This window comes from Haemorhous mexicanus, chromosome 7 (assembly GCF_027477595.1).
Source record: "Haemorhous mexicanus isolate bHaeMex1 chromosome 7, bHaeMex1.pri, whole genome shotgun sequence".
NCBI lineage: Eukaryota > Metazoa > Chordata > Aves > Passeriformes > Fringillidae > Haemorhous > Haemorhous mexicanus.
The window spans coordinates 25,189,347-25,215,491 of NC_082347.1; the positions used below are offsets into that span (position 1 = coordinate 25,189,347).

Consider the following 26,145-nt stretch of genomic DNA (forward strand, 5'->3'; position numbering starts at 1 on the left):
AAAAATGGAAAAAAATGACTCTGCAAACAAAGGCAATAGCTTCAGTTAACATACACTGATCTGTGTCTATGTACTATACAAGTGACACTAAAACAACAATGCAAAAGATCACAGTATACATTCAAGATAACACACTGATAGCAATAAAGGATTTCTCAGACACCAGCAACACCCTGCTTTAAAAAAACCAAACTCCTTAACATCTTCAGAAACTGCTGACATGAAGAAATAATATTCTTTATTCAAAGCTTATACATATGCAGAACAACAACCCGGACATTGCTTATTATGAACAAATATGATAACACAACTTTTTATGTTCTAATTAAAAAACTCCCAGCAATCCAAAGGGAAGTAAGAACTTGGAGACATGAAAAATAACTTCAACTATGCTATGAATCCAAATAATCACTGCTATTGCTCTTAAAAATACCTACAGCAAAAAAGCCAACTTTCCCAGAACTAGTTTCTTACTCTTCATGAGTAGTAACAAAACACATCTGTTTATTCCCCTAGTCTGTATTCACACAAGCTCACATAAGGTTTATCCAGATTCTTCCCCCCTCAGCTTACACAAAGAGTTCACACCTCCTTGGATCAATTTTCAGAAACTTCACTCCCTCTCTGCTTGGCTGTGTGAAAACTCTTCTGTGTCTAGTCTGACTCTACCAACTTTCCACTAGCCAACATTTTATTATTCTCCTGAGAGCTTTTATTTATTTATATAAAAGAGTCATCTAGCTCCTTCCAGTCTGAGCTGTTCCACAAAACAAAACAAATCATACACTTCTGCTTGCTACATTTAGGAGGCATCCTTCATTCTCCTAATCACTGCAACACTGTAAGATCTGCTCTGCTGCCTATCCAATTTATATTTGTTTTCCTTGAACAAAGGTGACACTTAAAACATTCAAAACCAAAGTCTTACTAGTGCCTTGTACCAAGATAATACTACTGCCCTGTTCTTACTCCAAATATATTGCCATATTGTATTCTGTCCCTTTTTCACAACTGCATTGCACTAATAGCTTATGGTCAATGTCATATTTGGTCAATATATCCAAATCTCTTTCTTCTGTTGCTTCTGGTTTATAAAGCCAAAATTCACAAGAATCCTTTATTTATTGCTATTTAATTGGATGCAATTGGAATTGCATGTAAGTTCCAATTCCTGCAACTTACTACTAAGAAAAAGCAAACTGTACTCATGCGATATTTATAATCTTTAAACACTCAAAAAGTTAGCACAGGAAATCATGTTTCATTATAACCAAATGTTGCCAAGGACTGGCAAATCATGTTTTCAAGCTGAAACAATAACTAAACCCTAGTGAAAATAAGAGAACGGGGCAGCAAGAGAAACACACTTTATCTGGGGCAATGGATTTTTATTTACCTAAGCACCATGGAAATTAATCTCTGCCACTCAAAGTAGAGATTGAGCTGTTTATGTTTATGTCTCAGTATCCTGAAGAGCACAGATGGGTAAATAATCAGTGTATAAACTTTCTGTCAGTTTCTCATCTGCTGTTTCAAATAAATGAAGGCAAGTCTGTAGCGAAAGGTTTTTGTTACACACTAAGGTAAGGAAACCCAAGCTAGGCTGGAAGACACTGACAGTGCTGACACACAGCTTTGTCCCCTCTTAGTGCTGGCCTTGTCTGGCTAAGACTGTCTACCTTACAGCATCACAGACATAAAATCAGAGCAAGCTTCAGCAACATATTAAGCCTTGTTTCCTCCCATGGAATTACTGTCATGATGGACTCAATGACATGCACCAGCCAAAACATGAAACTCACCACATTATCTTATCTTACATGCAGAAACAGCACTGCAGCTTAGGTGGGCAAATTGATTTTGGCCTTTTCAAACTTTTATTTGTAGTTTTGCACTATTTAACAGTGTCAAGAGATGTCCTTGAAGGATTTCCATCAACTCAGTGGTCTCCCAAGTGGGGTAGGGAATATAAAATAATCTGTACAATAGTATCCTTAACCAGGCAGCCATATTAGAGTAAATCAGCTGGCCTGAGTGAAGGACCTATGGAGTTTATTTTTATATTAAGACTATAGTAGGAAGCAACTAAAGAGAACATATGAATATTTTCTCTTAAAAGCATTATTTTACAATTCATGTACAAGCTAAACATAATTTAAACATACCTCTATATAAAGGCAATTGTTTGTTTAGTACAGCACTATGATAGTTGCTAAATTTAATGTAGCTATTTACATCAGGTAAACAGGCCAACAGAAGTAGAAAAATCAAGTACTATTCATGTGTGAGTCTGCAAATCTGAGGGCACAAACAAGTGTCTTGCCAGTAATTCCACCTATGAAGAAGAAATTTTAAAGCATTGTTCAGTAAGAAAAAAAAATGAAATACCTTGTAAGAAAGGCCAGTCATACTAGCATATGTTTTGAAAAGCAGCAACAACAAAAAAGCAAAAGCAGATGGAAATTCCTCTGCGTAAGTTACTGGTTTTACTCTTACTACTAATTTTTGGCATGGATAATTCCCTGCCCATCAGAAACGCTAACTTTCATTGCAAATCAGCTTGCTACTTCCTGTAAAACATTTACCTGGTGGCTTGCCAGAACAAATATTTTAATGTAAAATTTAATAAATGGAACTAAAGGTATTACATCTAATTTAAAATTCCATATTGTGTAAACTATTGATATTAATGTAATTGAGTTTGTAAACAATCCATTTGTGGAAGGTAACCTTAGACACTATATTGACCCAAAATATCTAGCGTGGCTCATCTGCAAAATGAAGCATCAATGCCTGGAATTCATTAAAAGTGTTACATGTTTAATTTTTCCTGCCCTACAGCTCCATTGTCTCGTAAAATTTTTCCTTTGATGTCCCCCACTAAAAGAATTAAAGGAATATTGTAATTGAAATGTCATTAATAATTCACAGGACCCTCCTCCACCAGTAATACATCTGATGAAATATTAATTGAGCTCCACAGACTGACAGTCTGCAGAGAAGCACTTGCCTGTAATTTGAACCACGAGTCCTCATATTGCTGTAGCTCAGACCTGCCAAGAAGGCAATTATCTGAATGGTCTTGCCCAATCCCATCTCATCTCCCAGAATTCCTCCTGCCTGCTGGCAGTGCAATTCCCAAAGCCACCTAACACCTGTCTGCTGGTACCTAAAACAAGGAAAAAGAAGATGGCAAATGTTTGATAATACAGATCATAACAGAAAGTACTCATGAATTAATCATTTGGCAAGGTTCTCATACCAGTTACTGTAACATGCTGGATGTGTGTTTTACATGAGTGCTGTATTTACTAGGTCATACATTTTTGATGCACTCAGACATTACACGTGACTTTCGTTCTTTATGCAACACTAAAACATTTCTAATTAAACTGACAGTCATTGTAATTAGAGGGTATTTTATTTCATATATATTTAACGTGCTAAAAGCAACTTCGAAAGTTACTCTTATGAAGCATTATCTTTTCAGAAAAGACAAGATGCAAGGGTCTAGTAAATAATATTATTTGGAACATACTCCTTGAACTGAAGGAAAAGGTTGACTTTTAAGGGGTATAGACTTCATACTCTACTACAAAAACTGATCACATCTGCCAAATCATGCTTTTTTTAAACATAAATTTATTTAATACATTTAGTCTCTTTCAATGAAGAAAAAACCCAAGACTAAGCAATAGAAACTATTGCAGTGCAGAGGATACAGCAGAGGAGGGAAGTTTCTGCTCCCAGTCCCTTCACTGGAAATAGTACAAGCAACAAAATAAAATACATTCCACTTGAAAGAAGCAGACTAGAAAGCAAGATTTATCACAGCAAGCTAAAAAGGTGAAGATAAGATGCTGGGCTGAGAATCACTTTAGGACATACCTTTTTATAACAACATGAAATAGTTAGACCAGTAGGAATAACATACCATGTGGGGGGGTTAAATTGAAAACAAAAGAAATAAATGAAAAACCATACCTTTAAATCACATTTTAAAAAATCAAACATGTTTCAGCACCTCAGTGCCTTGTAACTTACAGGAAAAAAAAGGTTACTGATAATTTTCTTGATGGCATGCATTTCTGGAGTGCAGAGCACAGCAAAGAACAAAACACTTTTTTAAAATAGGGGTCATTCATTTTAGGTGATTTCTTCTGTGCATTCTGAAATCCTGTTTCCATCCCTGAACAAATGATATTTAGGACTACTGACAGCTAATGACACTAGTGTCTACAAAGTACTATTAAAAATCAATTTGTGATGAGTTTGGTATGGATTTAGAGAATGCTAAATGGAGACAAACAAATGGCTTGAGTAGTTAAAAAAAGATGATCAAAGAACACATCTAATGGTTCAGACATCACACTATCTGCTGGTGTCTCAAAAGCATTATGCCACGAAGCCCTTAAGAAACCCTTTTATTAGAAATTAATTCACCTTAAAATGCAGCAATCTATAAAACAACTATGAAATGGCTTGCAGGATTAGCTATAATTGGATTAAGATGCGATCATTACTACATTTTATGAAGACAAAACATCTTCTGAAAAACATTAAAGAATTGAAAATAACCTTAATTCCAGTCAGAAGGTGCTCCCCCAGACAAATGTTCAGCATGTCTCTTCAGAAGACAACCATTCAATAACTTCCTAATATAAACTTGTATTATTTTTAGGATTACATACAGAGCTTTAAAAGTAGATGAATTTATAAACATATTTCTCCCTCTCCTACCTTCTCCTGAGAAAGTTTCACAGCAGATAATTAAGCTTGTGAAAAATTCTACTTCATCGTTATATAAAAACATGAAAGATGCAGGTGCTGTCTTTGTATGATCATATGAGCATGCAATGTAACTATTCAAAAGTTAAAAGAACACACATTCCTCCTTTTTTGTGGTTATATGGAAAGACAATTCTTTTCAGCCTTACACTTTAATCACTTTTATTGCACCATTTTTTTTTTCATTCCAAAAATATTCTAGAAGTAAATAAAAGTGCTGCTGGCCTTCCAAAATAGTTACATTGTATTGTATTTCACATGAGCAATCATGCCCTGATGCATCCTTCAAAACTCACCACAGCAGATACCTGAGTTCCCCTGCATAGCTGCAGAGACAAAATTGTGTTGCAGATTTATCAGGGAAATCACACACTGGAAGCAAACAGTGATGAAGGCTGTTTTTGGTTTTTTTTCTAGAGAAAGCATTCTTGCAGGCTTATGCAGATGGAAAAAGGCAATGTTTGCAGGTCTGCTAAGTTTTGCTCCACAGCAGCATCCATGTTATTCCTGATCAATATTTAGCAAAGCAGACAAGTGTGCATGGAAGAAACAGACAGTCCACTTTAACAGGCTTACCAAAGAACAAACCTGAGGGTCTCCTATTTCCAGCATGAGCTAACTTTGGAATTTAACTACGCAGGAAGATTACTTAAAGTATGTGCTATACATGTCCTTGGGCCAATATACTTCCCTGTTTGGTACTAAACTTGCTCAGAACTCCACAGTTTAATGCCTATTGACTATGGGCTTTCCTACACTGGAGATTTCAGCATTTAAGTTACAAGTCAGACAAATCATTCATCGCAATTGATCCTTCTAACCACTTAAGAAGTTTTGCCAACTGACTCATGCTTGCAGGGATACCCTTCATTAGTGAGGCTTGCATCTTCAAGATTAATTTTTAGTGACTGCTCTATTTCATTTCCCTTCGGGTTGCTCAGACCACACATCCGTCCTCAAGATGAATACTTGTGCAGTACCTTCGCATAAACAACTGGAGACCACATATTGGCTCTGCATGGTCCCAGCAACCAAGGCATTAATTCAATCCCATTTCAGAGCTAGTGCTTTCCTTCTGAGGACTACAGGACAACAGTAATAATTTCTCTGAGGTCACGACTAAGTGGTTCTCTTGGAAGGGATACCACACACACCCATTATAAACCAGGGCTTTCTACTACAATAAGATTTCAAGAGAGTTTGCTTTCAAGAGAAGAGAAGATTTTCCTGCTGAGTGAAATGTTGCCAACAAAACTGAATTCAAGCCCATTATGCATGAAGTTTAAGAGAGAGAGATTATGGATAAAATTAACTGGTTAGCTGCTAACTTGTAGTTTTGTTATGTTTTTTTTTTTTCTTTTTTGAGAAAAACTTGAAAGCATCACTGGGCACTATATTTTAAAAAACTGAAACAGAAAACACTTATGCTGAAATCTGTAATTAAGCATTAAATAACTAAAGAATGAGTTGCGGAGTTTTCCATCTACCAGAGGGATTAAGAATTCACTCTCTATATCTGAAAATTTCACCTGGCAAAATGTTCAAGATTATTTTATAATATGAATTACAGTTACTTTGAAAAGACTTTCAAGTAGCTGCTTAAAGAAAAAGTTCTCCATATTTTCTACTGGCAGGAAATTTCACTCCACTCAATCAGAGAAACACCGTATTTCTTGTTTTCTTTTACCACATCTTACCATCATCTTATGTTTCAAAGTAAAATTATTCTACCACTCCACACCTGAATTAGGAGCAAGCATATATCAATAAAAGAATGCATTTATACAAATAGACAAGGAGAGCTTCTCAATTCATAGTTTAGTTAATACACATTTACAATATTCACATCAGCCAGTTATCACCTTCACACATAACTGCATTTTGTGCTCACAATAAATTTATTTCTTTGAAGTTTGATCCTGAAATTTTTTTTAAAGAAAGAATCATATTGAAACAAAAGTTGAGGCATCATTCACTGGAGCAAAAGTTACAGCAAAATAATCTGGAACTTATTATGACTATTACTACTAATATTATTAAGAGCATACAGTAACATCATATTGAAATAAAGTACACAATACATACTTAAAAAGCTTTTTGAAGAGAAATCCTGGTACTTTGAAACCCTCTTCAAATTCAACGTCACTTTCTTCAGAAAGTTCCTCAGCTGTTTGATGTTCTTTATCCTTCAAACGTTCTTTTTGCCACTTCCTAAAGTAACACAAGGAATCAACATTCAAGTATAACATGTAGAAGATTCTGCATGAAAATGACACTGAATTTTGATCAAGTAAAAAACCCAAAAAGACCACATACTCTGATGTCATGATTTAAAATAGCAATCCTTCGGAGGAGAGAATTATGCAACTAAATGCCTGAAATGTCTGATATATTAAGGTATATTAGAAAAGGTACATGCTTTATAGCTAGTTAAAATTTTCTGATTTTCTATAGGCAAAAATACTAATATAATGGAATCAACAGCTAATAGCACCAAAAAGCCTGGCAACTTTAAACTCCTATATCTCCCTCCCCTTAACCCCTCCTCCACCAAAATATTGATAAAGTTTAGGTGTTCCAAAGCTATTTTACTAATTTAATCAAACACTTAAATTTAACTTCCTTCCTGTAGAGAAAAGTGAATCAGTGTATAATCTTACACAGAAGACTCAGTTGAAAACATCACCATCTTCAGGGTGACATGCTCTAAACCTGTAACGCAGTCATTAGTAAGAGAATGAGTTTTATGAGGTTTTGGAATTGCAGTGTGATTTGCAGTTCGCAGCCTCAACTTGTTTGGACTCCAGGCAGCTTAGAGAATTACCTTCCTGTCCCATCATTCTCCCACTGCTGAGAAAGTACCAAAGGATCTCAACATTCCAACAAAACGACACACTTGTGTTTCAGTGACCTAAACCCATCTGCCTCTAAAGGTAAAGTGTACTCTAGCTGGCTCCATACTCAACCAACAGTACTTCACTGACAATTTGCCATTTGCTGGAATTCTCTCCTGGAAGTGCCATTTACTGCAGGCACACTGAATGTGGTGGATAAACTGGAAAAATCCCTACAGAAATTGGCAAGGCACACAACAGATTAAAAACATCCATAAGCTACTGCTCTGAATGCAGTGCAAAAGCAAACTTCCACTTAATGGTCTCTGCATATCTGACAAATTTAAGAATGCTTGTGTTAGGAACAAGAGAGCAGGGAAGAAGTTCAACACTGCACATCCAAGCAATACAATCATTCACTCTTTCTCATGAAAGAATTCTGATTATGTGAGGTTTCTAGATGGACTTTTCAGTAGTACCTTTTGAGAAAATACTTCAAGTCTGTCTTTATGGAACTACTCATGAACTTGGTATTGTTCTATTAACTCAAAATAAACACCAGCATCTCCAAATACACATAAGCTCCAATCACTGCCAAGAATGAAAGCACTGAAAAACTGACAACACAATGCTGGTCAGGTTTAGAGAGCCAGTTTCACTGAAGCATATTTTGATCTCTTAAGTCATCTTCAGAAGCAAAAATAATGATGGGGGAAAAAAGAGCATATCCAGGGAAAAAACCATATGAACAAAGACAGCCATCAGTTTGCTGTTTAAAACTGATCGTTTGCTAATGTTCATACAGAAGTCTTCTAATTTCATTACATTAAATCAAGAATCCAGCTAAGTAGCCAAAAAGAACTCACTAAAAACACATGAAGTGTCAGTGTTTTCCTCTTTTATAAACCTATCCTAACAGGAATGGAAATCTCTACCTTGGACTAGCAGTCTGCTAAATTGCAAAATTACACTCATGGTCTGCAGTCTAGCATCTATATGATACATTCTAGAGTCATAGCATAAGAATGCATTTATGCTTCTTTCAGTACTACAATGTTATGCTATCAGGCTCAGAGGGTCTTACTTTTCTGAGTTCCAGAAAAAGAAATTCAAATCGACAAATGCTGATAGCCATTGCTTCAGACTGCATCACTACTGGAACTGAGACATGCCACAACTTGATTATTTCCTCTGACTGGGTTATGACAGGACTCAAACCAAGGAAGGAAACTCCTACTTACCACACTAAAATCAAAACAACAGATTACAAAGCTTAAAAAGAGACATGTATGTAAGCAATTCATGATAAACCCAAACAGGGCAATAATTTGCACAAGAATTTGATATTAATTTTGTACTCCAACACGAATCACTGCCAGCCAGCACAGGAGCAGAAGCCTCCCCTGGGAAGGAGCAGATTGCCCTCTAGTGTGCATTGGCAAAAGTGATCCAGAAACAACCAAGAGTTAACTCGAAGCTGTCCAGGAATTTAGGCACTTCACCTCCATCTAGCTAGGACAATTTCTTCAAGAAGTGTGACATTGGGATTTCTCCTAAACTTATACATGGAAAATATACAGAATTTGAATTTGAACTAATAAACCCTCTACTTAATTTTCCTAAAAAACATTTCCTTTTTCTATGCTCTGTTACTTCACTGAAGTACTACATCTCTTCCAAATATCTAGAGGTTTTGAGCCATCAATTATCAGTTTAAAGAAATAGCAGCAACTTGTTATCACAAATAACTTTCAAAGTTTGAGGAAGCTATTCAGTTTCTGAAAGGCTGTGAACTTAATGTAACACACACCATTAAGATATTATACAGTGAAATATCATTATTTTATGTAGAAAAGTGTAAATAGCCAAATGGCTGAAGCCGTGGGAGGACAAACACTATTTCCAAGACCAGGTCAGCCTGTTGGCTAATCTGGTCTTGTACCTTTCCTAGGAAGTAAGACTTTGGTGGGAGAAATAGTGGTCATCATCTTTTACTTAAATACATAGTAAATTACTGCTCATTTGGTCAACAAATTCCTTACACACATCAGTTAAACATCATTAGTATGCCTCACAATCAGAAAATACAGGTTTTACTGTATTACCAAAGTCTCTTTAAAAAACAGAAGCATGACCTTTGAGAAATCTGTCTTATATTGTCCATTGTCACTGACATAAATGTAATTTTATCCCTGAAAGTGAAGTATGAAAGCCATATATCATACAATTAAATTTCTTCTTAATATAAGAATGTATTCAGATACTAAGCCCATTTCACACTTATTGCAATACCCTAGAAAGAAATTCTGCACCCAAAACAGTAATGAGCACAATTTAACTTTTTTTTTTTTTTTTTAAATGCAGTCAGGAACCAAGCTGAGTATTTAATATAGTTTGCATTTGTGAAGCACAATATGTTTTATATTTTATACAGCTAAGAATCCCTTACAGATTATTCTAATTTGCTAAACTGACGCATTCAGTATTGCTTTTTTGATCTAACTTTTTATGGTCTATATGGGTGGATTTAATTGGTATGTCCTAACAGATGAAACACATGCATTTAGTACCACAAGCCTCCATAAGTAAATTAAGACTGATGTAGACAATTACACACTTGAGTTTAGAATGAAAGGTGTACTCAGTGAGTGAGAGAAAATATATCTTCATTTGTGTCCTGGCTTTGTCACTTAAAAGAGCAGTAAGAATGCTTTAAGAAAGTATCTTTCAGGAAAGGCAGTATTTAATCCTTTGACTTATCACTTTGAAACACAGAGATTCAGGAACTTAGATACATCAATGAAAGCTAGCACATGAAAACCAATTTAATTTAACACAATTTTTTTCTTTATCAATCAACTGCTTTGTGTACTGACAGTCAAAACTTCCTGCTACTCAAATGCCTCAATATCACTTGAGAGACAAGAAAAGAAGCAGCTTTCCCAGCCTTGCCTCTGCGCACTTGACGGCAATAGAAGTCAAACAACTGTATTTAACAAACTATACAGAATACACAAGAAAACACAGACACAGCACTGATCTCCCACAATATGACTTGTAATTCCTTCCTTGAAGCAGCAGGCAGATACATACTGACAACTGGCATGGGAAGAATGTACTTCAGACTGCTAAGGTTTATTATGACTCCAAGCTATTACTTTATACTGACACCATCCTGATGTCAATAATGTAATGTATTAACTACATATAAGCAGAAAAAATTACTTTAAACTTATGCTTGGCATTTTAATATATGTAAAGGAAAACTTTAAGTAATATAAACAAAATCTTGATACTTTGTGGTTTCCATATCTGCAAATCTTGAGAATAATACAAAAGTTGCAGTTTTCTTGTTGAGAAAAAAACCAAAAAAGTTTTATTTTCTACACATTTAATAGGCACTATTAAATGTGCCTATTACTATTGTTTAGTGCTTCTTGGTAAAGAAGTCGAAAAACAGGTTCATTTTCATCTTTTCCATAGTCTTCAAATGAACTGATTGTGCCATGACCAGATGTGCTGGTTTTGGATGAAGTAAGTTAATTTTCTTCACAGTGGCTGGTATGGGGCTGTGTTTTGGATTTGTGCTGCACACAGGGCTGATAACAGAGATGTTGTTGTCACTGCTGAGCAGGGCTCACACAGAGACAAGGCCTTTTTGTGCTGCCATGCTGGAGAGGAGGCTGGGGGTAGACACAGCCAGGACAGGTGGCCTCAACTGACCAAAGGGCTGTTCCAGAGCAGATGGCATCATGCTCAGTTCATAAAGTGGGGGAAGAAGGAGGAAGGCAAGAACAAGGAGGAAGGGGGAAACATTTGTAGTGATGGAGTTTGTCTTCCCAAGTTAGTTAGCTGAGATGGTGCCCTCGTCTCCTGGGGATGGCTGAACACCTGCCTGCCCATGGGAAGTAGTGAAATAATTCCTTGGTTTGCTTTGCCTGCATGTGTGGCTTTTGCCTTCCCTATTAACCTGCCTTTCTCTCAGCCCAGGAGTTTTCCAGCTTTTACCCTTCTGATCCTCCCCTGGTGGGGAGTGAGTGGCTGTGGGGGGCCTGGCTGCTGGCTGGGGTCAAACCATGACATCTGAGCAATCCACTGGGCAGGAGGGAACAGGTTTTGATCACACCAGCTCCAATTTTGAACATTTCTAGATGAAGATGGTCACTACTGAGTATGACATAGACACTAGTAATATACCTGCTGATGGGGATCAAGTCTCTGAGACATTCCAGTACCATCCTAGAGAGTGACTACCTAAGCCTCTGGGTTCAGCTGGCAACAGCCAGTATGGATAGCTGGGAATGACAATACACTAATTTTCAATGAATATCTGAATTACCTATAGGTGCATGACAGTATCCTATTGACCTTACTCTCCACAAACCTGATGGTCCCTGGTACTGTTCACTATTCTAGCAAGCTATGATTTCACCTTCAGCATTGACCTTTCAGAACAGATTTTGGTCATCTGCACGTCTACACAGCAACATGGTTCCAGTAACAGTAACTAGAATAAGGCAAGACCCACCCAAGGGAAAAAATCTGAAATTCCTGATAGCCTAAACTGATTCTGCATAGCTAAATTTTACTTTTTCATGTTCCATTGTTCACACCTTGCTTTGAGTGACTAGGCCAAGCGCTGGAAGCAGCCGTCAGAAGGACAGGCTGCTCTCCTGCCTGACATTTCCTACAGAAAACAGCTCCTATTCTGACAACAGTCTCTTGTTCTAGAGATGCTCTACAGTCATGCAGTTAGCTAATTATCCTGCTTTAACAACATCAATGTAGTTTCCCCTTGACACAGACTCCCTCTTGAAGTCCCATCTCTGAAAAGTTTTAATGTAAAGGAAACTCATTTTCAGTCTCTAAGAGTGTAGGACTGAATTCATTGCCAAGCACAAGACTAGATGTTCAGAAGAATAAAGTAATCCTGAAGGACTTTCCTCTGCCTCTCTCACGGGTAAAATATACCATAATCTCACCCATTCGTTTGCATTCAAAAGTAAAACTGACATGAAACAAGATATAAATGTAAGCAAATGACAGCATTTCTATAGCATTCTTAATATGTTTCTTAATTCACTACATTTTATTTTCTCATGGCATTTCCCATAATGAAGATTACCTGGGGGTGTCAGCATAAAAACATCAATGTGGACAGCTGCAGCTTAACAGCCACAATAACTGTAGCTATGAAATTTTTAAGAGATGTAGTGTTTTGGTAGCAATTACAGTTATTGATATTTCTAAAATTCATTTAGGCTTTTATTGTAACTTCAGTAACCAAAAGAAATGTAGTCTATGATATGACTTTGCTAAGGATAAATTGTCACAATCTTAACGTTATTAAAAAACGTTTTTGAATGAATTTAAACTGTGAGTCATATTAAAACTTTCAATCAAAATAAATTACTCTTGATGAAAACACTGAATTAAAAATGATTTAATATTGGTCTATTTTAAATGTGAAGAATACAGTTTTATTCAATAAACCAGTAAATATTTTACTGATTAAGAACAATTAGATTTGTTAATGCATCCCATAGAAAATAAATTTTTTTGACCCTTTGGACATTGTTCAGATTAGCCTCTGCCAAAATTTTTATTCAAGAGCAATAAACTATGCCTTACTTTTCAAAAGCAACATCCTGGGTTTGCAAATGTATTGCCTTATATCAGTTCCTAATCTGCCTTTGTAACCTGGGATGTGAAAGTGAAGTTGGGCTCTTCCTACATGAGATTTTCTCCAACTGAGAGCACTTTTGCTACCAGAAGATATCTCTTCCTCCACAGCAACCCAGGCTCTCACCACAGGAGAGATGGTGTTTATACCTCTACTTCTTGATATTCTCTGACACAGCACCATTTAAATCCAAAAGATTTTATATTTCCATAGAAGTGTAAAATTTGAGCTTCTTAAGCATTAATCAAGTTCCTATGCTAGGCTTTATCACTACATCAATCAACATTCACTGACTGTCCTAATACATGTTCTTCCTCTCACTCTAAAGAAGCTGATTTCAAGTTCTACGATTTTTTAGAGGACTATGTAACTACCTGAAGGATGTTCAGTAAAGGTACCTAATTAAAAGTACACATGCCATCAACAAGCTGAAGTTTATTATACAAAGCTCAACCCTTATACTAGAAAAGAGACAACATGCCTGTGATCACCAACATGTCGGTTATACAAATTTCATAAATCACAGATTAGCACAGGTGATCCACAAATAAGGACCTACAACAAGAAGAAAAGTTCAACAGCAAAGTTGTTGTAATTAAGCTCCATGTTTAAATCCTTCTGGAAGGCTACCTATGATCCTTCTGACTATCTTATTTCCCTTACTTCAACACACTCCCTAGCAGTCTATTATAGCTATTGTCCTTTGCATGTTCAACATACTAATTTATTATTAACAAAAATGTCTAGAACTAACCTTAGTCTTTGTTTATAATAATCCACATCTCCATCATCTCTCGATCGTCTCACTTTGTGCTTCCCTGGTGTATGCTCCTCTTCCTCAGAGCTTGGAACATAGTCAGCATCATTTTCAGTTTCTTTAAAACCCTTCTTCACCAAATGTTTTCTTTTTCTTGATAAATTCTTAAGTTCATAATCAGAATCATTCTCAGCAAGAGAAGATGCCTGCTCTTCTTCCTCTTCTGCTGCTTCTGGATCAAAGAGCTCCTCATCAGGTACATACTCAGACTCCCCACTATCATCCTCTTGCTCATGCCTGCACTTCTTGGCCTCAAGATACTTCTGTTCCTTTGGAATCCTGGCCTTTGAATGAATATGAAGGGCATGCTTCTGAAGCTCTCTCAAGTGTTTTTTTAAACGTTTATCTGTTTTTGAGAGGGCTTTACCAGTTTTCTCCTTTGTGGCAGCTGCAGGAGCCACACACTGAACATTTTTAGCTTGTTCTTTCTTCTTTGCTCCTTTGTGACGGGATAACTTCTTTCTTTCAAATGACAACTTAGCCTGGTCTGCTAAGTACTTCTCAAAATCAGATGCTTCATTTAGCCTTAACTGTCGTGCCTTCCTCTCTGGCTTCTGAGGTATTTTAGTTCCAAATGGAGTCATCTGACCAGTTCGGATGAGCTCTGCCCACTCTGTTTCCTGAGCAGGCATAAGCATACTGCCAAGGGATGATGGACCAGGTTCTGCAACAGAACATACAGCATGGCTTTAATATCTTCTGTGTAGCTAAAGCACAGAAACGAGGGTGTTACACATACTATCAAAATGCAAATACTTTTGAAACAACACACAGCAGCAAGAACTACCATAAAATTACAATTCCCAATGATACATGAACTCTAATGTACCACCTATGTTGTCAATTGTCAACATGTCACCATGTTCAGAACAGGAAACTACTGTGTTCCCATCTGCAGCAACACTGCCCATTTCATTTTTATTATTGATTTTTCAGTCCTACTCAAAAGCTTGAAATTTGACACTTTGATTACCACACCACAACAAACAAAAAATCTCACAAAACACAGATTGTCCTACCATCTGCTTCAAAGAACCCAACAAGAAAACAACAAACAATAAAATGAAACCAAAAAACCCAAAACCTGTCTTCCTAGCCAACAATACTAATATGAAGATGATGACTTTTAAAGTCAGATTGGCTGCACAGCACTCTGCCATAAAAGAGCACTTTTAGGTGCACTTACTATACACAAACTGTAACTGCTGTTTGAAACCAAAGAAAAAGAAAAGCTCGCGAATTCAGGAAGCTGAAGGGGAATTCTGCCCTGAAATCTATTACTAGGACCCAGAATTTCAAAGTAAGTCTATGAGGATTGCCAGCACAGCTTTAAATGTCCCATTTTAAAGCACTATATCTATCACATGTTTAATGAGTAATGACAGTGCACCAGGCATGAAAACCCCTCTATGTCCACCCCTTCCTACTGGAACTGCTCCATTTCTTCTGTTGGGCTCCACGCACTTCTTAGTTACATTTCAACACACTGGATGCCTGAGCTTTGCTGCATGACCCCTCCAAAGAAAATAGGATTTAAGATGCTTTTCTACTGAGAAAAGTTAACAGAGGCCTTGACTCCTTTAAGTGTTGTGGAATCAGGAGAGAAGCATGAGCTGTACAAGATGGAAATCTACTCCAGCCACATGTGCAAGGGTCAAACAGCACAAAGAGTTTTTTCACCCCTGCAAATAACAATATAACCCACAGGTGATGCGCAGACACCAATGGGACCCAAACTTGCCCTGCCAAATATTGCAGGTTATTGACTGTGGTCAAGCTTAGTCTGCAGAGAGCAGAGAGAAAGAACACCTAGCAAAACACTGAGGCAACATATATTCTGGAAGAAAACTTACTTTTAAAAATCACACTGCAGCCTGAAAAGAAGAGCACCTCCCTCTTCCATTTCTAGTGATACTTCCCAACAGTAAAAAAAAAACCAATTTTGTTAATGCTGATTGATTGCATCCAGCATATAAAATGTAATTCAATCATGATGTTAGTCATCTTTATCAAATTAGCTGTGGAAAAAAAGTTAGGATTTCCAATTTATTAAGCCCAATACTCTAATGTGCCTCAGCCATCCCTACACAGCTGAACACAGACTAACATCCATTTTTTAAAACTTCCCACATGAATATGCCAAGATTTGCAAATCTGCAGGTGTACAGAATAAGTGTTCTTAACTCTCTCTGAAAGCCAACCACTGAAATTTATTTCCTTACTGGCAAAAGTCTTACAAAATACATTCAAACAAAAAAAAAAAGGCATTACAAAGTAGAACAGAATTTTCAGCCTTTCCCTGCACATACCTTCATCTTCCTCATATTCAATCTCATTTGCTTCATCAGTAAAGTCTGTTAAACCAAGTATTCCTTGAAGACGTTTTTGTTTTGCTTTTATCTTCTTCAGCTGTTGCTCCTTCAACAAGAATTGTGTAAGTGATTTAATTTTTAGTCTGCTTTATAAATTTGCTAACCTTTTAAACAAAATTTAAATCAATATATTTACAGTATTTTCAAGCAGAATCTCATATTTAAATATTTACAGTATCACATGTGAGAAATAAAGGGCAAAAAAATGCATCACCATAATACTGTAGGGCTCCAACCTACAGGAGACACAATTTTGGGTGTATGATTATCTCCCTATATGTGTATAGTAAGATCGGGCTGTTTAACACACAAAATTCATGTGCACACTGGTAACTTTCCTTTTCGAAACAAAACATTCCAAGCAGTAAAACAAAGACACAGGCAATGTAACCTTCACATTTGCATGTGAATGTTACATTCCTCCATGCTTTAGAACTATTCCCTTACCTAGAAAGACACATACTTCAGTAAAAATCAAATCCATTGCAAAATTCAGGTTATTAGGACCGCTTTTATGGCTTAGGATTTTCAAAAGATTTTTTTCTTTCACTTCAAAGATGGCTAACAACAAACTTGCAAGGAGGTCTGAACTTCCCCTGCAACTAACACGGGTGTCAATCTCTTCAAGCAGTATGAAAACATGCAGAATAGTAATCCTTCTTTAACGGCAAGTCTGGTTTAATGCATTTCTTCTTACTATTTCCAGCTACTTTTTTCTAGTCCTTTGCCACTGCTCTGTTCTGGCCCATTACTTTCTTAGCTGGCTAAATTATAAGCACTATATTATCAGGGTTTCTGAAATTATCAAGGTTAAAAAACTGAAAGTGAATGAGTCAGTGGCAAATGACCTAAGACTGGCCTTCTGAGGGCAAAGGACAGTAAGTTTCACAGTCAGGTTTAGCATTAGAGAAAGTATTAGGGTGAACTTCCAGCAGACAATAAGCTGATCAAGGTGCTGCATTCCTGACTAGTAGAAATTTCTTTCCTATTCACAGCTGTAAAGATCTTTTGCCTACATTACCCTGATGCCAGCTGGATTGCTTTACAACTCCCTTAACTCTCTGCTCTGCCAGAGAAAAGCTGCAGCAGTTTCTGACAAAGCAATGAGTTAAAGGGGCTCACAGAGAGAAACTATGTGTACTGTCAAGGTATAGATAATGAAAGAGGGTTAAGGAAAAGAACACAGGGAAGGAATAACCATGAGACCTGATATTAAGTTAAACTACTGAATCATGCCCTAACAAGGCTCGGTCAATTCTCCAAATACTCCTATGAGGGTTTTAATTAAATTAATGCAAATCAATCTCTTGAACTGGATGACTGGAACTTCAGTTTTATATGTTGTTCCAAAACTCAGATTAAAAAAAAAAAAATTCAGCACTTTAAATTAGTATGAAACCATCTCAAAGGAAAGGAACAGCAATTCTAGACAGACTCTGAACTATATAATTAAGAATTACTTAACAAAAGCCAAACCTTAATTACAAACTCAGTATTGTTAACAGGACGTTACTGTAATCCAATTACCTTGTTATATTTTTGCCGTTTTACAGAATCTAGTTTTCTGTTAATATTTTTGTTGTCAGCTGCTTGAGGTGAAAGTTCCTCAATAATTTTATTTATATGTCTCAGAGATGTTGTACATGATCTGAAAAAAATAATAAGACTGCAATGAATTGGTAAATTCTAGATAGAAAAAAAGCACACTCTTGATTCTGACAATTTAAGAATTTCAGGAGATTTAATGTAAGACTTAAAAAGGTCTAAAGGCAAGGTTCTGAATAAGCATAACATTTAAACAACACTAGAAAGACTAACACTTAAAGTTGTACATCATAAAATATTTTCAAACTAAATTTTGGTAATAGTAAAATTGCAGAAGAATGTGAACTGACAACCACTGTAGTATTTAGTATTCAAAAGTTACCAGTTTAATGATGACAAGCAAGAGTGGTTGTTTTCATTACTCAAGGTAAACAAAACAACCCAAGAATTGAAATAGTTTTAACGGTTTGATGCCATTATAAAAGGAAACTAATATTTTTAAGCTTTTATGCAAAAAGTAGATTACAAGACAAAAATGCAATTTTATGAGACAGACTAGTTCAAAGAATTAAGAGCACATCAACATTAAACTTCTCCTATTCATGCATTATCATTTTTCATGTTTCCATATAAAATAGGAAATTCAAGTAGAACTACATGCTACAACTTAATGTTTCTTCTGTTGAACTCATTTGCAAGGAAGAAGGAAGTGTCCCACCATCAAAAGCAAGAAGCCTAGGTTTGTTAATTCATATATCAGAATACTTCATAAGGATACACAAATGAGAATCTCAAGGTATTATGAAAAAAGTCAAAGACAACTGTTCACAAGACCTGCAAAGGTCTTGTGAACATTCCCTGTATGCAAAGAAAAGCAGTAAGGAAGTCTCCTCCATTGCCAGGGAGGAAATTTTTGGGCCCCGTTTACTTCCAGCTCTAATCTGAATTCTATCACTTATTCTTCCTAGGAGATATATTTTACCAGCTCCCCAGCAATTACTGCCATCCTCACTTCTCCATTCTCTTTTAACATTTTTGAACCATCCCCTTTTTCCTCACTCTCCAGTTGTGCTGCTTGCAGTACACTCTCCTCCTGCACATCTCCTAATTTTGGCTCTTGCTTCCCTGGCCCTGGAGTCTCTTGCCATCCTCTTCTTCCACAAAACTTTAATTAACAGGACTTTGCAATTTACACAGGATTTAACTTCAAACATTTTTATTCTCCTTTTTCTGCTTAAATCTGTGTTTATATTATAGAAAAATGCAGCTTCCACAATGAACTCTGTGCCAACTACTCAAAAAACACTTTTTGCCTGATTTTTTCTCTAGTCATGCATTCCCTGTACTACAGGATTTTAAGCAATTATATTACCCTTTACTCATGTCAGTTAGTCCCTCTGCTCAAAGTCAGCTACAGCTGCTAATTTTAACAAAATTCAACTTTCAGATTCTCACATTACATTTTATGCAGACAAGATTCTGCAAATCTGCATAAACCATTTGCATTCCCTCATGTAAATCATGTTGTACGACTTGGAGGGAAAGGTGAAAATAGAGGGATAAGAAAAATCATAGGATGCTTCTGAAAGAAGAACGGGAAAACACAAACTAATTAACAGTGCTGTGCATCACTCTTTCAATAACCACATACTCTAACTGTAATGGTTATGCTGCTCCATTCTTTCTCTCAGTAACACCTTACTCATTATGTTCTTCTGCTCCATAACACCTGAAATTAGATTTCAGTGCTGCAAACTTACTTAACTTCACATCTCCACACCCAAGCTGGAAAAGTAATGAAGTACATACAATTGAGACCTACACCACTCTTGAGCACTAAAAAACCACTATTAATGCAATACAGTGAAACATACACAGGTAGAATAATTCACCTGCAATAGTTCACACAGTAAGTCTACAATGAGACTAGAAACAGAAAGGGAGATCAAAATTTGAAAGATTACTGGCTCCTATTCCTCAAAGTCTTCTACTATCAATAACATCAGTGGTACTTAAGCATTTGATTCCTCTGAGGTATCATTAAGCACTTCTTACAAACACTTGTGCTAAGGCTGTTTTGGCTCTAGGACATTCATGAGATGGAGTCATCCAAGTTACAGAAGGAACATAACTCAAAGAATATGACCCCACAAAACATACAGAACTGAGGAAGTGACACTTTTTCTGACTGTAGCTTTGAATAATAGAGTATAATGGCATTCTCCAATGCCCAGAAAACAGATGTATCTTGGTGAGGTAGGAGACAAAGCAGAAAAAGGAGGTGCACTCTACACTTGATGCATGACTAGATTAGTCAAATACGGGCAATGAAGCATTGTCTAGTGTGAAAAATATTTTCTTCATTTTTAAAAGGTGACTCCAAAGAGTATGTGTGATCAAGCACTTTCAAAACATCTTTTCCTCTTTAAGATTTTAAAAACAGGAGACACCAAGTCTCATTAGATTGTCAGTAGCAGAAAAAACAGTAAGAAAAACCACAATTTACCTCAAATCCTCCAGTACTGACTCATACTCTTTTGATGCATTAGCTATTTTTGCTGCTTTAGTCGCTTCATTAATTGCATTATCTACTTGCTGAAGAACTCCTTGCTCCAACACATCCTGGTCATAGACATCAACTCCTAAATCTTTGAGCTCAGCAGCATGTGCACTACATGAGACAGACTGAATCTGCTGCCTGTTGATCTGTAAAAGGGGATGTCCTCTTTTGGGCACCTCCAAAGGAACAGCCATGGAAGTGGAAGCCTGGCAGTCAGAGTTGGGAACTCCCATACTGTTACCCACACCAGCGTCACAAATGCCATTTTCCTGTTCAGCTCCCAAGTCCTCATCATTATGTAGGCAATCACTGCTTGAAGTAGTGGCAGACTCTGGTTCTTGGATACTGTCTGGGGGGTGACTCTTGTGTGTTGGCATCCTCTGCTCAAAGGCAACAAAGAAGAAGCACGTTATCATAAGAACATTGACACATACAAAACTCCTCATGAAGACTGTGCCCCCCTCCAAAAGTAAGCAAACCAATAAGCATGCTTATAATATTATAAATTCTTGTTTCAAAACACCAGGTTGACTACTTCTCCATCAGTCCTCCCTGCAGAGGCATCTCCACACCAACTTTCCCAATCAAAAGAGTGACCAAAACCTCTCAGAGACAACTATGTTTAACCCTCCTGGAAGACACTGATATGAAGACAAATAAGACAACGTGTAAAAATTACTCTCCTTGCCAGACAGTGGACTCAGTCTTGTGTGTAAATGGTCATGCTCCAGAAGACTGTGACATAACGAAAACATATAAAACTTAATATACCCCAACCCCAAAAATACAACTTTTGGAAACAGGTTAAGACTTGCCATTGAAAGTACCAGTGAGTGTAGTAGGCCGTAAGCTTTAGTTTGACAATTCAGCTTTAAAGTGGAGCGTAAAGCACCTCTTTTCTCAGGAAATCAATGCTGGACTGACTTACTAAGGCAAGCCTGGAGCTGATACGGTTCAGCAACCTCTCCTAGCACGGCAGTCCATGGATCTCAGTCCCACATCACGGTTTCCTCCCACCCGCTCGGAACATGTCCGCACAGGGAGTGGTCCTTAATTCAGGCAGCAGGTACCGCACCACGCCCGGCCCGCCCGCCCCGCGGAACCCGGGGCCTCTGCCCCGCCTGCACCAAGCTGGGGCAGACGCGGTGCTTCACCCACCTCTGTGTGCGAGCGAGCGCTGGACAAAGCGCGGCTGGGACGGGCAGGCGCGGGACTCCGGCTGCCGCGGGGCTGTGCCCGAGCCGCGCCCCGCAGCGCAGCGGGAGCGGCAGCGGGAGCGGCACCGCCGGGCCGGGCCGGGCCGGGCCGGGCCGCACTGCTCCCACCGGCACGGATCCGGCACCGCGCCTGCGCCTGCGCGGGACCGCGCCGCGCCGCGCGTCACTTCCGCAGCGGCGGGGACGGCCCGCTCCCAGTCGGGGCCTCCGTGGGGCTGAGCTGGTGGCGGGAGCAGAAATGAAATCTGTTCCGCGGGTCCCGCCGCTTCCTCTGCCTGTTTACCCCTTCAGCTTTCTGCCTTCCCATTCAGCGTCCAGAAACTCCCGCATCCAGCTCCCTGCTTCGGGCAGCAGAACTGAGTTTACTTGCTGGCAGCCTTGGTCCAACTGTGAGAGGATTAATGTATAGCAGAACACATAGATATTGATAAATAATTCCCAATAATGTTGATGGCTTTTTCCCGGCTTTATTCTGAACTACAGTTTCAGGTCCTTGACGTTCTTTCTTTTCCATTATTTTATTACTGCCTTATAATGTGTGTGAGTCTTGGGAAATCACAATGGGTTTTCTAATACCTTTAAGACCTGGACCTGAAAGGTCATAATGCAAATAAAGCAGTGCTACATTGATAAACTCTTCTTTGTTTCCTTTGCTCTGAAATACACTGTTACTGCAAATACCCTGTAGTATTTGCTGACTACAATGAGGAAACTTCTAAATCTTCATTGGCATGTTCTAAGTAGAAGGAATGACGCTCTGTAACTGCTGAAACAATTTTAAATGTGAAGTGCAAAGTCTTTCAGCAGGTTGAGAAAGACAGCAACCAGGGACATTTAAGGACAGAGCAATGTCAAGCTGCTGTCAAAACTAAACTATGAAGGGGTAGACTCAGTTTTCCAGAAACTGATTACTGAAGGTCAAAAGATAAGTTGTTCTGGAAGCAGAAAAGAGGGCTTTGTATATTATTAGTTAGGAGAGAAGTTTTCAAATGACAGGCTGCTTTTTTCCTAAAGGAGAAAATGGAAGGTTTTCCTACATGTTAGCAGACTTCTATACATTAAGAGATCACTAGTGTCAGAGATGGTCACTACTAAGATTGGAAGAAGGGCTATAATCCAACATTAAATATTATTGCATCAAAGCAGGTACATGCCAAGCAAAACAGTTCTGCTGTATCCTGACTGTGACTCCAAGGATCCCAGGCAGAGACTTGCTGATAAAGATCCCTATTGTGCTCTGTATATAAGGGCACACATGGGCCTGAAAAGGGTCTTCTTGGGAGTGTTCTGAAACCATGATGTAAAAATGTGGGAGTTCCTTTTGGCAGCTCCTGTCCAGGAAACACCATAGACTCTGGGAATGATGTGTCGGTAAAAAGCAAATTGTACAGCGAGGCTGGGCAGACTGGGTCAGGCCCACAGGCCGTGTGCATGGAGGCTGTTTGACTGGGGTCTGCTGAACCAGATCGTGCCGCAGCTGAAAATCTCCCTGGCTCCATTAAAGTCAGAGCAGGGAGAGATCCCGTAGGCCTTTAAAGCTTGTTCTGTGGTGGTCCATCCTTGGTGCATTTGCAATACTATGCCTTTCTTTAACTTTTCAACCTTGACACAGTTTTACCCAAGCTGGGGAGATCTGTCCTGTCCCTCTGTTTTCAGCCTCACCTATTGCCTGGAGCGGTCTATTATAAGGCTTTAAAAGTACAAAATCTGGATTATATAACTTCAAAATCTGGATTATATAACTTCAAATGTCTTTGAAGTTATATTTTCAGTGCAGTCATTTTCACATAGAAAATTAATTTCTAATGAACCAAAAGTTCAGTTCTGGTTTTGGCTACATACACATATAGCTTCTGATATTTTCACATAGCATGTTTGCATGTGTGTTTATCTTTTGCTGAAGTATTTAATTGCATTTATGTTCATTTTGTTTTCCTTTTTTTTATTTTTTGGTGTGTAGGTGACTGCTTGCTGCAGTGCAGCTACTCTGCTAAACCATTGGCAGTGTGGTTTCAAGGACAGGACAAGTTCTGCTTGTTTGATTAGTTGTTTTTAATGTTGTAACATAGCCACAGTCTTCACCCCCCCCTGTATGCAAGCATTAGTGATGACAACTGTTGCTGGAGCTGGTTTGGCAAGTTTTGATATGCAAATATTGAGCTCTTGTACTTGAACTAGCAAGACTGGGAAGTTAAAGGGTGTCTTCCCTTACTATCAGCCTCGTGGGGTTTCTGGGAAGGATCCTGGCAGACCATGTGAAACAGCAGCTCAGACCTCAGCTGTTGGATCTGGAGGGATGTGAAAAAACTCAAACAGACCCCAAGGAAGATCAAATAGAATAACAGCTTGGATAGGAAGCAATTTGTTTCTGTGACTCTGAATTGGGTAATGAAAAATTAGGTTCTGTAAATTATGGTCGGTGATTAGGGGGTAAGGGGCAGTGATTTAATTTTTAGTCTGTGATTTTTTCAGTTTGCTGCTCTGAAGTTATCCCTGTAACTATGATAAACACATCCCAGGGATGCACCCAGTATAACCAGTAACAACCTACCATGTCTAAGTGCTGGTTCTTAGCACGAGATGATCCTCTCAAGCCCCTTGTGCTGGACAGCCTGGTTGTGCTGTTAAGGATGTGACCTGCTGGCAGTTGGCCAAATCCTCATTCTTGCTTTTCAAATAGGCCTTTCCTCCACAGATTTTGGATGTATTTTGCCAAACTGGAGGCTAAGGAAGGACTTTGTGATAGAATATATTTATGGATTTTGTTCTGAGTAAATGCTGTATGTGGACTATGACTGATCACAATGGAGTAAGCACACAGAAAAGCTTGGACTGAGTGTCTAAGAAAAAACTAATCCAAACCAGTACATTTTCAGAGTTAAGTGACCGTGGGATTTGAGCATCTTTGAGCTCTCATCACACCAGTGTTTACATGCATTAAGGTGACCTGAGATGGCTGAGCCTCAGGCATATGACTGCCACTTTTCTTTGTGGAGCAGTCCCAGTGGATGCAGTGCTTTGCTAAATATTTAAAGATGTTCCCTTGTCCCAAAGTGCTTAGGCCGAAGATTTTAATTTATTCATAGAGCTTAAGCCCAAACAGGACCATTAGATCATTCTTTCTGACTTCCTGTGTGGCACTCAAAAATACTCAGTAACTTCTACATCAGGCCTGAGTCTTGGAGACAAGGTGGCACAGATGGCTTGCCAGGATATCACATTTTGATTTAAATTCACTGAACAGTAGAAAATCCACTGCATGACGTGGTAGATTGTCCCAGGGGGCTAATCCTTCTAGATATATTTCATGTATCCTGAAACATGCTAGCTTTAAAAAAAGAAAGTCATGTGCTTAAAAGACAGGCTGGTCTGTTAAACACAGAGGAAGGAAAGACTTCAATGTAATTTCTGAATAAGATGCAACTTTGTAAAATCTTGAGGTTGAATGTCAGAAGAATAAACTTTCCCTTACCTGCTTAGACTTCTGAAATAGCATGGACACCAGAGGTTTCACCTAAAACTTCCCTAAGCAGTTATATGCTTCTCTGTGCTATAGCTGTTCCTAGAAATACTGCTTTTGTGGCTGAGCTGATCAGCTGGCTGCACTTGTCCTGCCTGAGGCCAGCTTAGAAGCCAAAAATCCAACACTATTTTGGAGGGGTCAGTTAGTCAGGTGTGGAGTGTCTTAGTGCCCACAGGCAGCAGTGTTCTGCTGAAAAAACAGATGGCAGTACCAGATTTTAATGCATATCAGTTTAGCTTCTCTATTTTTCAGTATTTTCCTGATGAAGCATCAACTGTGGGTCTGAGCCAACACCCTGGGAGATTTCTGTGCTGGTGGTGAAAATGCTATACACTGAGGCACACTGATACTTTTAAAACAAAATGCCAAAACTGTGAAGTTGTGATGAAAATAGATAATAAATGATTTAAAGGCTGCATTACTCCTCAGGAGGGCACAGAATTGCCGGCAGCATTGGCAGAAATGGGAATTCCATCCACGGTAATAAAGCATCTGTATCTCTTTGTACCAACGAGTTGAGTGGCAAGTATCTCTCAGAGCCATGGCAGTGTAATAAAGCTAATATATCAACCTAAGAGAGATGCTAAGCTCTTTGAAAATAATTGTGTAGTTGGCAAGCAATAACTGCTACTCTTTATATTGCAGAGAAATAAAATTGGTTTTTTTTCTTCCCTCACTCTCACTGCTGTGGTGCATTTAAGAAATTAAATGCAGAAATCTACTCCTAATGCACTACTAGGCTGGAAAACTAATGATTGCAAATGGGAACAAATTCCAGAAGAGGAGGTTTCTCCCACTGCTTTTCT

At 38.2% G+C, this 26,145-nt stretch overlaps 1 protein-coding gene across 5 annotated transcripts in view; it reads right to left on the reverse strand.

The window, feature by feature from the left end:
• ERCC6 (ERCC excision repair 6, chromatin remodeling factor) overlaps nt 1-21,931 on the reverse strand; it is a 43,506-nt gene extending 21,575 nt beyond the window's left edge. Inside the window, exons 1-7 of one of the 5 annotated variants that reach the window (XM_059851548.1) lie at nt 21,758-21,931; nt 20,546-20,979; nt 18,022-18,142; nt 16,432-16,540; nt 14,060-14,786; nt 6,874-6,999; nt 3,011-3,169 (exon numbers count right to left, since the gene is read on the reverse strand). In XM_059851548.1, the coding sequence (XP_059707531.1) occupies nt 3,011-3,169; nt 6,874-6,999; nt 14,060-14,786; nt 16,432-16,540; nt 18,022-18,142; nt 20,546-20,976 (1,673 nt within the window). In that variant the 5' untranslated portion in view covers nt 20,977-20,979; nt 21,758-21,931. Of the gene's footprint in view, nt 1-3,010; nt 3,170-6,873; nt 7,000-14,059; nt 14,787-16,431; nt 16,541-18,021; nt 18,143-20,545; nt 21,061-21,527; nt 21,665-21,757 lie in introns of those variants that run through there. The other 4 variants (XM_059851545.1, XM_059851547.1, XM_059851546.1 and 1 more) reach the window with 4 other exon arrangements.
• Between the last annotated feature and the right edge of the window lie 4,214 nt (nt 21,932-26,145).